The sequence below is a fragment of the Mytilus edulis genome, chromosome 13 (assembly GCF_963676685.1).
Source record: "Mytilus edulis chromosome 13, xbMytEdul2.2, whole genome shotgun sequence".
NCBI lineage: Eukaryota > Metazoa > Mollusca > Bivalvia > Mytilida > Mytilidae > Mytilus > Mytilus edulis.
This window is the reverse complement of record NC_092356.1, coordinates 10,680,946-10,698,157: the sequence shown is the minus strand read 5'-3', so window position 1 is coordinate 10,698,157 and position 17,212 is coordinate 10,680,946. Positions and strand designations below refer to the sequence as shown.

At 31.7% G+C, this 17,212-nt stretch overlaps 1 protein-coding gene across 7 annotated transcripts in view; it reads right to left on the bottom strand.

Annotated features, from left to right (window-relative positions):
- Nucleotides 1–17,212, bottom strand: part of LOC139501146 (uncharacterized) — a 142,718-nt gene that overhangs the window by 42,377 nt on the left and 83,129 nt on the right. The window contains exon 1 of one of the 7 annotated variants that reach the window (XM_071290136.1): nt 9,994–10,420. The exons of 5 other annotated variants lie outside the window; for them this stretch is intronic. In XM_071290136.1, the coding sequence (XP_071146237.1) occupies nt 9,994–10,029 (36 nt within the window). In that variant the 5' untranslated portion in view covers nt 10,030–10,420. Of the gene's footprint in view, nt 1–2,829; nt 2,904–9,993; nt 10,421–17,212 lie in introns of those variants that run through there. One more of the 7 variants, XM_071290132.1, reaches the window with a different exon arrangement.

Genomic DNA, 17,212 nt, shown 5'->3' with positions numbered 1-17,212 from the left:
TGCGTTTCTGTTTTTTCTTCAATAAAGCATCACTCTAGTTTACAAGTGAAACTGTAATCCAACTAAAGCGGTTTATTGATCATGTAGTTTTAGGATTTGTTTTATAAAAGAATATGCAAATTTTCCTCGTTAATTTTTTCCAATTCCGAGTAACAACAAAGAGGTCTCCTGGAAGTCGAATCATTCGGAACAAAATCTTGTTATTTTTGTTCATTGACAAATACAACCATTCGCTTTCAAAATTGACATAATTATATTATTTTGAACCAACATTTGTAAACGTGATTGAAATCGGAAATCTCTTTAACAGCATTTAACCTTTCTGGACAGAAACATGACACAAAGCGGAAAACATTCGATCCGTGTGATGTACAATGTATATAGAAAAGTACCGAAGCGTTGGTGTCAAAATGAAAATAGAAAATTTAAGAGAAAAATAAAACCGACGATTTGATCTACAAGAACTAGAGACTCTAAGTAAGATTTGACCCGGTTCTCAGGCTGACTATGCGGTATAAACTTTGTTCATTGTTGAAGGCCGTATAGTTGTTAGTTTCTGTATCATTTGGTCTCTTGTGGAGGGTTGTCCATTCTTCGTCTTCTCCATTTTATGATGTTAAAACTACTTATAAAAAAAGCATGAATACATGTACACGAGATCAGAATTGAAACTAAACTATACAGATGTTAGTAACTTCAAATTTTTTAACGAATCCCGGTGTAAAAAAATAAACTCCATGATACACGGAAAACCGGTTTCAGTGTTCAGTTCCGCATAACACATCCAAAAGTAACAAAAAAGGTCGTAAAAACTATGAGACAATACGCCATTATACAAGAGCAAATGAAAATTTAGTTTTTGAGAAAAGTTCATTCGTTATTTGAGACGGATACGCAAATCTGTAATCCTTCGGGTGAATCCGTAACCCTCTTTCTATATATATAGACGGAAGTACGGAATCGGCCGAGTTTAGACGAGTGTAGATACTCCAGTAGCAGCGATCGATTACGGAGAAGGACTGAATTATTTTCGTTATCATGATCTAAATGGGATCGGACTAACTTGGGGTGCATCTTAAACGAACAAAGAACTAAAGCCAAGTATGAACGTGTTCTAATTGCCTGTATACACTACATTCCGAAAAACATACAATGGTCACAGACTGGGGCTACTTGGATACGTAAACTTTCACTATTAATAAGATCTACCCGTGTAAGGTATATTTATCATAAAATCCAGCTACTGTCAAGGCAAAACCAATTCTGATTTGTTTAAATTAGCTTTCTTATCGAACTATACCTGACCTAGTAATAGGGGAATACACAAAATAAGTACTTCTTATCAAAACTATGGTTAACATGACAAATAGAAAGGACATGAATATCATTCCTTTACACGAATGTGAGACTCTGAGTGTTTTCTAATTAGGTCAGATATTTTGAATGAAATAAAAAGTAAAAGTTGAGAGTATAATAAGCAAAACAAATTCCATGAGAAAAAGTTTGTATAGAGTCAGAGAGCAAGCTGAAACGAAGAGTCAATTTGATTTTACAGCTAAATATTTTTATAAATTCATATTTATATACGTCAACTGGCTTGGCTTGTATTGTTAGACACGACAAAGTATAGGCATTGGTTTATTTGTTGCTTCAAATCGGCGCCTTAAGCTTGGACCCATTTTCTTCTTTATCTTTATTTTGTGTTGAATTTATATTTGATATTACAATAACAGAGGTTTGTATATGCAGCATATTATATAAACAACTGCTTTTGTAATATAGTATGGATATAGAAAGAAACAACACATTAGATAAGTAAAATAAGTAAAAACATTGAAAATATGTACGAGACAAAATAAGCACAATAAAAATGCTACAGAAAAGGAATGAGGAACATGCTCCTAACTCCTCCTGCTACCCTCAAATCTGTAATATCGTCTAATGGACATTACCGTCTCGAATAGAAACCAAACTTAAAAGAAATTACGAAGCGCTTATTTGACGTATTAATCAATGTGACTCCTAATTCTTTTAACGAATTCCAGAAGACGATCTATTTTAATTTAGATGTAATTTTCCAGAGAGTCAAATTTTGTAATTGGTTTTCGTCTAGACGTTGGGCGTTATGAAATTCTCATCTATGTTCCAATGCATTGAAACTTTCCTACTTATATGAATATCAAGGGAAATGTTATATTAGGATATTCTTCTTATAAGAGAGACATGACATGCATATCAATACAGTTTACATGTCATAACAGCATTTATCAATGCGCATGTTTATTGTAACGGAAGTTAATATCTGCATTATTAGCGTTGTGTGAAATTGAAGAACTAATTAGATTAAAATACAAAAATTCAGTATTTTAATCTTATGTTTGCAAATAACATAATATACATTAAAAGATGTAACCACGGACTTTCTTGCCAACCCATATTATATTTTAAAAGATTTTCTTTACATATCTGTTTATCCATTAAATAATTGAGATCATTGGCCTCAGTTCCAAGTCTGACACCGAAGAATGAAACACATCTATGATTTAACCAAACGAAAAGTTTAAAGCTAGCATTTCAGATTTATAACCGTTGAATATTTATTATAGCACCTGCATATGCAATACAATTCTATAATTATATTCATTGATATGCCCTAGTGTTAAACATATTAAGCCTACGTTAAAATGATAATAAATTCTCGTAAAAACCTTAACAATTTCACGTTTTTTAGCCAATAAAATATTTGGCGTATGAAAGGCGAGGATGCAAAAAGTAAAAGAGATTTCTCTTTCAAATTTCGAATTGCCAAAAAAACTGAATTTGACTTACCCTTGCTAATTTCTTGGCAGATCTCGATCTATTATCGAAAGATGAAGTAGTGGCCATGTTAGTACAATCCAAAGTAAACAAAAACACAAATATGTCACCAAATTCTTATTACATCAAAAGTTACAGGTACATAAGAAATTCTTCTCTTATTTAATTTCTTCTCCAGGTGAATTTGTCCTATAGCACCTCAATCTAAATCACTTGTTAACGATGTTGACTGAATGCTTCGAAATGAACAGTGAAATGAACTTTGAAACATACATTGAAATGTACGCCTAATAAGGATATAAATTCTCCTTTAAGAATCGTATATTACCCTCTAATTCTAATGAGTTTGTTTGATGTTCCCCGAGGTACATTTCCGGACCATTTAACCTTATTGAGACCTTTAAATCCGAGACATTTTCTTTCAGTAACTTACAAGTTTGATAAAAGTTTCTTTAAATTTTAAATATTGATTATTTGTGGAGTATTTATCTAATTCGTTAAGAAAATATTTCTGAATGTGTCATCATTATAGAGATTAGTCTGGTGTTTTAACAATAGGGTACTACTGCATGGGCAGACATTGTCCTCAGTCAGAATCGACGTGTATTTGTTATACTTATGTAGAGTTATGTACCCCTGTCCAGACAAATTGAAACTGTCATGAATTAAGTGTTATTATGCAAAATATAGGATAGGACTTTATAATATTTATTTACCTTTTAGATTTGGAGACAAAAAACTTAATATACATGTACGATGTGAATCAAATTTATCTAAAATATACGATGACGCAGGTTTTTTTAAGGACCTTGACTACCCGTGAGGGTCTTTGTACGGTCGGTATACTAAAACCTTAATATACAACTATATACATACATGTATATCCAGTTCCCGACCGTACATGGGCTGTTTATCCAGTCAAGGTTTCATTTGTTGTATCCAGTTTTGAAATAAATTTTAATATCAAACTTGAAATGCTAAATTAATGTCATTTTAAATTTGTTATACTGAATTTGTTACCATTTAAAGCGTATCTAAAAATTTGAATTATAAAAAAATTAAAATCATTCCATCACTTAAAATTAAAGTGAATGGTTAATTGGCTTTCAAATCCAATATATACATTTTTTAAGAGCTTTTAAATTTGTTCAGGTCAGATGTCAATTTTTTTCTAATTACGTCACGAAGATAGTTATCACTTTATATTTCATCATTTTCATATCAGTATTAATGGATCTTAATTGTACAATTATTGCCCTTAATGATGACCGAACAGATAACAATCTACGAACAGATCGGGATCAGGATCAGTATAGTGTCAAGCTTGTTAAAAATGTCCTGCAGTTTTTAAGTGACATGTTTATTTTGTATAGGTATTTGCTATCTTTATATTTTTGAGGTAGAACAAAAAGAAATGAAAAGGAACATGAATAAATGAAATGGAATAGAGTTTTATTGATTAATTTTTTTGGACTGTTTCAGCACTATTGGAAAAAACGTTGCGGTCAGTTTTTGTTGTTGTAGGAAGCTGGAGTGTTTGGAAAGCACCATCGACCACTAACATGATGAACTGAGAAAATGATGACCACACAGCTTAGTCAATAAAAAAATGAAATTTTGCAAAGGACAATTTTTCATTTTAATTCCCCCCTTGGCACCAATATGTATTTGCTATTAAATTCCTCCTCCCCCCCTAAAAAAGAAAAGAAAAATATTATTTAATAAGATTAGAAGAAATAATGTTGAACAGTATAAAAATAATATACTGAGATTGTGCAAGTGTTAAGTGACAAGTTTTTCATCTTAAATACTCCCCCTGGTTTAAAGGATTCTTTTGTGTTGGTAGTTGATACTAGTTTGCCTTAGATTAAAAACAAAAACAAAAGAAGTGAAAAACAAATAAATAAAAGGAATAGAATAAAAACATATTAAAAAAACCATGCCTGACGTTTTGCATGGTACAGACGTGCTGGATTCAGTCATTTTTAAAAGAGGTTCCAACACATATAAGTCATATAAAAAGTAATGGGGTTCACACCATTTGTCTGCATACACAACAATTCGTTGCCAAACAAAAATGAGGTACCAATCTCCTGACCCCACCCCAACTGTATCCACAATTTATATAATATATATAGTTAGAGGAGGGGATAAGGTCTCTGCGCAATGCTAGGCGGCGGTGTTGTAGAAGTTAGAAATAAAAAGTACAGGTTGCAGCCCCGGCCGGGGAGGGAGTTACGAATCAAATCTACTCTAACATCGTTAGGTTGATTTTCTTGGCACTTTATATATATATATATATATATACAATATATATAGATATATACTTAGGCAGTTTTAACTGAGTTAATCTCTGCTAATGGCCAAAGAAGTATACTGCTTAACTTATACTTGTATCAATTTATATCAATGTTATTATACAATTATAAAAATAGTATTATCCTTAGAGATTTAAAATTTTAAGGTAAATGAGGATTTGGTAAGTAAAGATTACGTTTGTTTAGATAATCAGTAAATATAGTCTGAACAGATCAGACATAGAGGTTGAAATGGCGATTTTATTTCACCTTCAAGAATTTACAAATTTTCAAGTAAAACGAAAGCCATTTTGATTTAAAGAAGAATATTTCCACAACCAGTTCTCCCTCACATAATTATAAGCATCTAAATAAGAAAACCTAACTTCTTTTTTCATTAATTTTACTGGTTCTATTTAAACTAAAATGTATTTCAGTACAGAATTTAGCATTGCAAGATTATAATTAAAAATTAAAAATTAAAACGAAAATCGGTTGTCATGGAAACTTAATTAATTTTCTAGAATAACTTGTTATTTTTCAGTTTAATTTCAAAACAATCATGCTACTTGAAGCTGTAACAAGAGGAATGACTAAAACTGTTTCCTCAAGTAGTATCATAAAACTCAAGTGTCTGTTAGATTGGTTCGGATTTAATGATGCCGGAGCGTTCGGAACACCTGCTTCAATAGATAATGTTTATATTTGTCATTGGTTTTTCTGGCATTTCTGTAAATTATTTAGTTTGTAAGGAAATTGGAAAGAGTTGAAGATGATATAAAAATCTTGCATGTCTTAGAAAAATCGATTTGGTCGCTATCAAGTGATCATTATTGCGCATCTAATCTATTCGGAACTATATCGCCAATATAATTGAATTGTCATACAGAGATATTTCCGAGGTTTTTCAGAACGTAACCTGCCGCCATTTTTTGCAGATCAGATCAATGTTTTAATTTATTTCTGTAATGGTATTTTCACTGCAATCATCGTCTTTGATGTGTTTTGTAGAAACTTGAGATGAAAAGTAATCAAGAAAAATCTAATTTACGATCAAATACACTCGAGATTGATAGTTCCCATTTAAAACAAATCCTGGTAATATGGTTTTGTTGAAAGTAAAACAAATGTTTTCTTCACTTTGGTAATTCTTTGTTTTTTTCAATCGATTTCTGCTGACAGCCAAATTTCATGTAAATCTCCTGACCATTGAACCAGAGTATATTAACATCTTTACCTGAGACTGAAAACTCGTGAAAACATCAATTGGTAAACCTTATATAATTGCATTTAATTCCAAGAAAACAACTTCATAATTTCGCCTCGAACTAGAACCCCATTCCTCATCCAGCGACAACAGACACTTCTTATCGACATACTAAATTTATTTCCTCTACATCTATCATTTATAAAATAATATCAGAAGTATCGGGATCGAATTTATAGGGAACTGTCAAAACCTGATGTTGACACAGTAATATTATTTAAAAAGTGAATAAGTTTCGAAATTGTCCTTCAAAGATTTTTGAAAATAAACTGATCGATAAATGATTTTTGTACTGAAAAGCATTGCTTCTTACATAAGATGATTACTAGTTTTAAACTGGTTTTATATTTTTTATTTCATTTTTGTATGGCAAATCTATACACTGGCATTTTTCGTAGAGGATTGCACAAGAGCGTAAAACTATCATGTACCGTTCGTATATAGGCTGAAACCTTTCCGAAGTCCAGTAACTGATATTGACAAAACTTCTGAATTTTATGCTCATAACTTGGAGTGGAAAACCACAAAAACTTCACAATTGTTAATCAAGTACACCCTTCTAGTTAAGAAACAATCGAACATGTGTGATACGTTGAGCCTGAATAGATTATATTTTAGTATTGTTACAAATATATGTCGCAGATATAATCAATCTGAGACAAAATAAAGTACCAAGGTTTTAATTGATACATGAAAAGAATAACATCAAGTTATTCTACAGATCTCACAACATTATATGTGTCCTTTCATTACCCCATAAAGTTTTACTCTGGTATAAAATGGTATTCATACGCCTGACAATGACGGTTTTTAAGTGTGTAAATAATTGAATTTGAATCAGTTACAGAGGGTTTTGTAGCATTGATCAGGTTGCACTGATCATGTTAAACATATCCTCTTGGTAATATTCCGTGTAATTACAATTGCAAAAATTGTTTAACACGTCACTCGATCTGACATGGAAAATCTTTAAATTGAGGAGACTTTGGGGATATTTTGGTAAAACACGAGCTCTTGGAAAATACAAGTTTAATGGCCTTTGCATATATAGGTCACTGAAACTACTTTTCAAAAGAGCCATTTCTATATGTTATACTTGTACAATATATACAGAGGGACATATTTAAATAAATTTTGTTAAATATATTTTTTCCCCTGTTTTGTTTGATTTGTTCTGTTCTGTCTGTTCTGTTCTGTGTTGTGTTTTGATTCTTTGGTTTCCTTATTTGCTATATGTACAGACCAAGTTTGCCTGATTCTTTTTTCACCATTGTCCAAAGATAACCACATGTATCATGACATACAAATTCATTGCATTCTTTATAGCTGACTATGTGGTATGGGTTTGCTCATTGTTGAAGGCCATACGGTGACCTATAGTTGTTCAATTCTGTGTTTGGTCTCTTGTGGAGAGTTGTCTCATTGGCAATCATACCATATCATTTTTTTTTTTTATATATATTTAACTCCAATTTTACGACTTTCAAAATCTAATTTAAGCCAACACCATAGTGTACGTGTTTGTGTTCCGATTTCACAATTACCACGTTTTAAAGCCATAAAAGTGAGAGGTAAGACGGATATACAACATGAACACCTCTGTCGGCAGCTGTTCTACTTGAAGTTTAAACATCGAAATTGCAAAATTTTGTTCGGCCAAACATTGATTATTATTTAGCATCAATTTGATTACTGTTTTCGTATTGATATTTCTAAAGTCGATTTCATAAGTGATTGAAAATGTTTGAAACTGACAACTAAATTACTACGCTATATATAATAATATAGTTTTCCCGGTAAAATAATAGCATAATAATGGCGTATTGTTCGTCTGTTAATGGCATATCTTGGTCTTTGAAGCGTTTAAGTATTGCTTTGGTTTCAAAATGGCGACATTATGACACTCTATATGACACGTTTGCGGGAATTATCTATTAGTTATTACAGGGACTGCTTGTATATAACCATTAGTAAGCATTCCTGGTAAAGGAGAGTATATTGAAAGACGCATATTTGAATTGACAAAAGCGACCGATGATGGACAATTTACAGGTTTTTGTAAATTGATAGAAACGCAAAGAAATTTTATATCTAAATAGAAATTTTAACATTATAGGATTTGCCCCCTCTTTGTTTTGGAAAGTTACAAAAAATTAGTAGAATCTATAAATTCCAAAAATGCATTTCTGGATACATTGAGTGTTTTGCAATCCTTGAGTAACATCCCCTAAAAGACAACCACAAGTTACACATAAAGTGATGGTGTGCAGCATAAGAATCTATGTAGATGCATGTCTGGAAAAATTACTCTCACCCCAACCCCCTCCTAAAAAAAATCTTCCAAAAATGCAACACTATTTTTCAGTAAGCCTGCTTTAGACACCAATTGCTTTCAAAATTTTATTTTATGACGTTTGACGTTTATGTTGTTTTGTTGTTTTGTCCTATTATGTAAATGTACCCCCCATTATTATTTTGGGGCTGGCAACGAATGATGGTGTTTGTACGAAAACTGCATCGCTATTTGCATCTGTCATATACAAACTACATGTTAAGCTTATACATGGTATGCAAACATGTCTTACTCAGATTGATAACCAAAACCCTAGAACTTTTAGAAAGTTCCGAAAGTCGACTTTCAATCTTACCATGCACAGATTATGTTTCTGAAGTTGATTCGATTGCCAGGCGGGTTTTGCATAATATTCGATTTAATTGAATTTGTTTCAAATAGCAATTATAGTATTGCTGATATAAATTAAAACAAGTTAAAGTTAGTTTGCATATGAAAATTTTAATATTGGTATTATTTCATTTTCAATATTAAATATACGTTTCGGTATAGCATACGTGCATGTATGTATCACTGTTCACATCGATCAAACAATGAAAGTTCATGTACATTCTGTAATATTAATACTTTGCACATTCATATATTTACTTTTCTTTCTTTTTTGTTTTCCTTTTTATTGTTTAAATATTGTTTACTTTTCAAATACCTCGCAATAATTGTTCATGAAAGTAAATATTAAAACACGTTTATCATTTGTTCAAAGTAAAGAAAATGCATATTTGCCCGTGCATCTAAATGACCTTTCTTTTAGATTAAAGAAACTAAGACCCTCTCGAAAGTTTACTTTTCAAATATCATTTGAACACATGCACGTTTTTCCTGATATTGATAAATAAAAATGAAATAAAGTCACATACAGGTTACATATTTGCTTGGTTCATTGACATAAACACATTTATTTATACATCAATTTATAATTTGAACTCTTAAAATATGTTCTATATTTGATTGTATAGCATTTTGTTTAAAATGTATAAATGTTTGTTTGTATTGCTTGACCCTTATGGGTGTAATTTTGCAATAAAGATATGTATATTATTAAAAAGATCTTTATACATGTATCATTTATAATCAGATAAAGGAAAATGTTTAAATCTAAGTACAAATCTATTCCTTTGAATGACAATTTAAAAGCAAGTAATTTAGATTTAAAAATCTGTATTATATATTCATCAATTTAAACCACTGAAAGAAAATGTTTTTTTTTGTAAAATTGATATATAAGATTCGATAAATTTATAAATTTTAAATAAACTTACCGCGAAAATGACACACACACAAACATACAGCAACATTTTATCAGCAAGGAATCTGTTATATCTATATATTATCCGCAAAGATTAGACAATAATGACACACGCATTTGTCTTACTGTCAGAAAGAGTTTCTTAATAAGACGTTTTTTATGTCACACCGGACACTCTAGAAACACAAGTCAATAAAGTATATCAGCAGGTGTAATAAGCTGAAATATTCCCCTCCGAGTCGTTGAATATGCTTGTGTTATCACCCGCCTGGGAACCGTATTGTTTAATGTTATTGTAAGAGCGAACGCTGACTAGATATCTCCTGCCATAATCCGAGTTTCTACATCCCAATCAATATTAATTTTCTTTATACCTTAGGAAAATTATGTACTCTATCTAATTGCGCCAGAACACAAAAACCTCATATCTGAAACCTTTATAAAACAAATTACTTCATGTGAAGGCAGGAAGCATTTATAGAACAGAAAGATGTGTATTGCAATCAGTTTTAATTGTGTATTGTTATTGATTTCATTGTGCTTTCATTATACGTATTTTTGGGTGTTTTATGCTTCGAAGATCTTCAACAATTCATGTTAAATGAAGTGAAAAATAAAAAGTAAACAAAAAATGTTAGGTTATCAATTTACTCATTTGATACAATACTGAAATTATAGTAGTGAAATCATTCAATTAGTTTAATTGAGTCTAGAAAACTTGAATTGAAAGCTTAAGGTTATGACGTTAATGTTTAAAGGGGTTGATACAACATGTTTTGTCAAAAATAAAAATCAATAAGACAGAGAAAGCGAATAGATGAAAGTATTACAGATTTTTTTATTTTCTCATTCTCCAACATGCAAAATATAAATTATCAATTTGTTACGGTTATACTTTCATGTTTCTGTAAACAAATATGTATATGTATAGATTATCGAGTTCTCAACCCATTAATATCGTAACATATCAGATGAGCGCCACAATATTAATGTTAATATTTTTGGTGAGTGAGCGCAGTGAGCGAGCATAAAAAAATCAATTTTGTCAAAAACATTCAACATAGTTTAAGAAGGATCAGTCTTGCTCTTTATAAAGTAAGTGACATTCTGAACATGACCAGAGGTAGAATCGACCTTTTGAGATCAGCAGGATGAGGTTGTTTGTAAGACAAAAGATCTTGAACTGCTTTCTTGGAAATTAAACCAATCAAAATAGTCAAAATTGACCTTGATTCAAAGACCAATTAGACGTTCAAGCGTGAAGTTATTAAGATATAGACAAAGGTCAAACATTAACATGCATTAGACTTCTTGACAACCAAACTCTGCTGACTTGTTGTCGATTTCTATTTTAGCCATAATATATATACAGAGAATGCACATAACGCCCTTAGCACCGAGGAAGATAATTGATTGATTCTTGTTCGCCATATACTTTCAACGGCCAAAATATAGTTCATGCATGTTATCGACGAGAACAAATGCAATGGGTATATATAAAAAAGAAGATGTGGTATGATTGCCAACGAGACAACTCTCCCTAAAAGACCAAAATGACACATAAATCAACAAACCATTTACTATATATTGGGAGTAATCTTGGTTGATTGGTGAGAGAAAAGAAATGGCAATGCAAAATGTTGGTACATCTGATATGGACAGAAAGTTAGCCTTTGCAACAGCCTATACGGACCCTGAAAGAGATGTTGAAATGATGTAAACGTGCAGAGGGTGTGACACTTTCTCTATATATACACATGGCATCCGATTAAATGTCGCCATGTATTCTGACAGGAAGTGACTACGAATTTAAACTTTCCATACGGCTTAGAGAAATATACATGCACATAAGTTAAGTTCAGTAACTGCTATCACTCCTTTTTTGCTTGGATTGATAAGTTAAAGTAAAGACTGATCTGCTCGGAATCGGAAATGGTTCACTGGTTAGGATTACCTGTTTTTCTACGGATTGTATATAAACTTATTAACTTGCATATTTACTAGAGCATAGATGTAATAACCCTTGTTAAAGTTACGCGTCTATTTGGCTGTGCGAATGAAATTTGATTCGCAACCACATCCGGTCGGTTTGGGAACGTGAAATCCAAGGCCTCGTAAAGGAAGAATGTAACGAAGTCTAAACGTTTTAAAAAGATTACATACATGATCATGTGGACACTTTCTTACTATCAAACATAGTATACTCTTATTTTCAAGAGAGGATCCAAATATCTTGCCCTTTATGTCGGTAGTTATACATTGCAGAATCATTGTTTTTGTTCTATTTTTAGTTCAGAATATGCATAAAGTAATTGCCAATCGGGACGGTAAGCAACTATCAATCAATAACAATATATGCATTTAATATACATGTATATGACACTGGATGTTTCAGACTATAATGCATCTATCCATTAGTTTCCAAGTATACTGACATTTATTGTAGACGGATTAAGGGGGGGGGCAGGGGGCCCGCCCCCCCCTTTTCCAGAAAAATGTTGGTGGGTTATATAGGGAATCACTGAAGCGTGACGGAATCGGCCCCCCTTAGGCAGTCATGATCAGTGGGCCCCTCTTATGAAAGTTTCTAGATCCGCCACTGTTTATTGTACTGATCTAAATCATAATATTGAGATGTGGTATGATTGACAATATGGCAACTATACTCGCAGTAAAAATTGTAGAATTTAGCAATATAGTTAGCTTACTCGCTAGAGAAGATCGATTGGTTGTCTGGAGTTGATAAATATGCATCAACATCAAGACCGAAAGGGGAAGCTAATTTGATGACTCCATGAAGCAGAGTGCAACGCTTTCTATATACGTTACAGAACACATGCAACATATTTGAGGTAGACTATTGCACTGTAAAAAAAACAACTAGATCAAATGTTTTAAATTGCTAGATAAATATAAGTACAATGTTGGAAAATGCTGAACTTATTTGTACTCGGTACGAAACTTGAAAAAGCTTGGCGAACATCGGGTTTTCACTGCTTCTATACAGGTCGTCCAAATAAAATTTATAGTGTGATACAATGTAAATACATATTTGTTTAAACATATTTATTTATAGTGGATAGGGAAACAAGTTATTGCATTTCATATTAATCCATTCCCACTTTGCGGGTACGAATGCTGCCTTGTAGCGGCATTAGCCTGGTTTTTTTTTCGAAATCTAGGGTGTCTTTAACGTGCAAGAGACAATGGCTCTCTCTTAACACAGGCCAGCCATTTGTCGTCCCCATCCGATAGACTATCATCGTTTCTCAAGATCACACTCGCAAATGGTGTCAAGGGTTTATATCTTATCATCCACAAAACAGAAGTTTTCGGCTTTTGAGCTGCATTGACAGGGAACCAGGGGAAATATGCGTTCCATTAATCTAAATGAAGTTCTCTACTTGATTTTAACTTCCCTAAGACCCTATATGATTTAAAGGGGAACCATAAGAATGAGTTTCCTAGCGTAGAAACTTCTTTTTGATACCTTATCAGATAAAATCTTTCAACGCCAAATTTAAACACGGTGTAAATTTTGTATGAAAACTCCTAAATATAAATCGAAGCTTGGAAAAACTTACCAAAACCTCGAATTAATATGTACGAAAACGCCAAATCTAAATCGAAGTCTGGAAAACCTTACCAAAACCTCGAACTAATATGTACGAAAACGCCAAATCTAAATCGCAGTCTGGAAAACCTTACTTAAACCTCATATTGCTTTTCTATCGATAATTACTGATGAATAATTTAAAATTTTATGTACTATACACTGTTCAATAAACATCCGTTAAGCTTGCATCTCCGACATGATAAAATTAATTCAAAGCCCAAAGGCATTTTGTTTAGGATTTCCAAACCTCATTATTGTGATTCAATCTTCTGTTTTTAAATATTCGACGTTAATGTGTTTTATCCATAAAGTAAATTTAGCTGAGACTTATGTGTCTACTAGCTTGTAGCTTAATGAAAAATAAAGGGAAGCAATCAATTTTCTCTCTTTGCAAATTTAAATGAAGTGGATTAAAACTGACAGAGTTGTCTTTCTTGGAATATAAAGGTATAGAGTAGTAAATTGAGAGAGCTTTAGAAACAGGAAAGCGTTTTTATTTTTAAGCGATTAAGAGTATACATAAATCTTATTATACTTTTCTGTAGATCGTTATTATATATCCTGCAATTTAAACATAAAAGTAGTTTTGAATTCTGATATTTATGAATTTGACATGGCTTAAACGCTGAACAGAAGGATGACCCCCAGCAGGAAATGTGTCATCAAAAATTTATTCTAACTTCGCAGTTGCATCTATAATTCCAAACATGAAGAAGTTTTGAAAAATGATAATTTAGATTCTTTAACAAAGATAACACATGTAAATCAAAATGACGTTTTCACGTATGACGTATGCGAACGTAAATTTTGAAGTCTATTTAACGTTTGTTAAAAGTAGCGCTGAACATCCTTTATATTTAATTGTTGATATAGTGATTTGGGTATAGAGCGTGCTGCCCTATCAGTACACGTTTCCTATTTTGCCAAATTCATTTACCGTTTATTTGCAGGAATATTATACACGCCGAACCTCTTACATATCTTATATCTTACTTTTAATAAAGGGATCGTAAAATCGATCAAGTGATGACAAGATGATTTTATTATAGTTAGAGACCAAATAATAGCCTTCGTATAAAATAGAAAACTGAAATGACTGAGTTATCTTTCTTAGAATAGTATGGGTGTTTGTTTCAGATAATTTTAATGACATAAATGCACATAGGAATAGTACTGTAATTCAGTGGTTGTCGTTTGTTTATGTGTTACATATTTGTTTTTCGTTCATTTTTTAAAATAAATAAGGCCGTTGTTACTTTTCTCGTTTGAATTGTTTTACATTGTCATTTCGGGGCCTTTTATAGCTGACTATGCGGTATGGGCTTTCTCATTGTTGAAGGCCGTACGGTGACCTATAGTTGTTAATGTCTGTGTCATTTTGGACTCTTGTGGAAAGTTGTCTCATTGGTAATCATACCACATCTTCTTTTTTATAAGTACTGCTGTTGCTTTTATTGCTTTGTCAGTAACAATAACCTGTTTAAGCATACTTTTACCCTACAGATACCTCGCATCAGTATAAGCAAAGGGTATGTTCGTCTTAAACTTTATTGGAGATGCAATATTCTGAATTAATGGTGTTCACAAAACGTGTTTGGAGTTGACCTGTATATTCATGTTAAACTGAAACACTGAAATTATATCCAAAAAATAAATACAAATCACAAAAATTTATTGTATGCCATTGCCTTTTGTTTTGTCCGACAAATTACAATCTTAGAGAATAAATCTTTCTCAACAAAGGGAATGTTATGACATGCATGATATTTTGTATAGCAACTTACTTGAACTAAACCCTTTGCATGAAACTGTATTCAAAATTGATAAAAGTGAAGGCCATGACAAAAAATGAAGAAAAATATGAACTGTGACATGATATATTAAATGTATCTAAAATTAACAAATATCTCTTTACACGGCACTACAACAGACAATCAGTAAATAATTAGAATAAATGGCTGCTGTTACACTAAGTCTTGTATTTTGTTTTTTTTTTTTTTTTAGTGGACGGGCTTTTGGATAAATCATATGTACTAATTTAATCGTTGGACTCCAGGCTTCCTGCACCAAAAGAAATGTATGGAGTCTGGGGTACCCAACGTTTGACCTTGCCCGTTAGATATTGGTACTCCGCCACATTTAACAGATGAAAAATAAATGCTAAACATTATGAATCATGTGTGTTAAATTCTAGATAAGGAATATTGAAAATAATGTATGTTCTACTACAAAGACAGTGCTAATTTGGCAAATATCTATTATTCTAAAAGAAATGAAAACATTTCGTTCTTATTCCCCTGGTGAAGAATAAAAGAAACAACATAAACAATAGTTAACCTAAATACATCCACTGAGTTTGATTTAAAACTGAGCGTAAACAAATTTACTAGAGTTAGTTCCCTTACAACGAGGAAAGAAATACTCAGAAGTCCAGTCGAAACAGACAGATAGTAAGTCGCGTTTGTATATATCGTTGAAAGAATACATGTATTTTTTTTTACAAATATTATGTTTGCATTGATGGTCTTTGTCAATCAAAAATATTAGATAACATAATTTTGTATTTCTAAAACTTAACACAAATACGTTTTACATATTATAATTTGTCTTATTTATTCTCGAAATAAGTATTAATATATGTTAGAATGCAATGCCAGTTATTTATGTGTGTGTGTTTTTTTATATGTCAAATCAAACGTCATAATTCAGAATTTTCGAAACTACTCATACGAAGGTTTGCAGCTGTAATATGACTTCATTATATTTTTCATATAATCATTTATAATAGTACATGATTCAGCAAAAATACGACAATCCAAAGAACAACGCTTCTATCAATGCTGTTCTCGATCTAAAAGTCACAATGAGGTCTTCAAAACGGAGCAAAACCTCTTACATCCTTTCAAGTTATAACTTTTTACTTTTCAAATTTTACTTTTGAGAATGCCAAAAATAGATAGTGGACAACTGCAATAAAATGGGTTTTCCAGCAACATTTTAATCCTTAAAATCTAACTTGAAGTACAATCATCTGGGAAAATGAACAAAGGAATTTCATCAAAAATATTATCTTTGATATAAATTATTTGATGCTGCCAAAAGATAATGATTTAGAGTGACTCCATTTCAAAAAATATTTTTATCTCAATAATTTCTTTATTGAGAAAGTAGTAATTTCATTACGTTCTATCGCATAGCCTAAATCCCAGAAAATCTCGTCTCTCGCGAGAACTTAATTCAGTTAACTTCATCAAAGCTTACTCCCCGGCAACTAAATAATAACATTACATTATACAAAACATTCTGCTAATTCTTTTGACATAAATTGACGTTTATGATGTTCAATGCGAACTTGATTAATTTCCAAATTTCGACGAAAAGTAACATAGACGCCATTGGCATGTTATGTTTATTTGTAAATGGATTCATAGTTTCGAACTTTTGATATCCTTGATGAAATATGTTGTTGCTAAGTAAATTTTTTTTTCAAATTCATTTTTTTTCTTTACGTATCCCGTATCTTACTAGTATCGGAGTTGCGTTATGCATATTTTAAGGGAGTTATAATTTTTCTTGCACGTGTTCTGCCCCCCTCCCCCTAGTCGCATATACATCT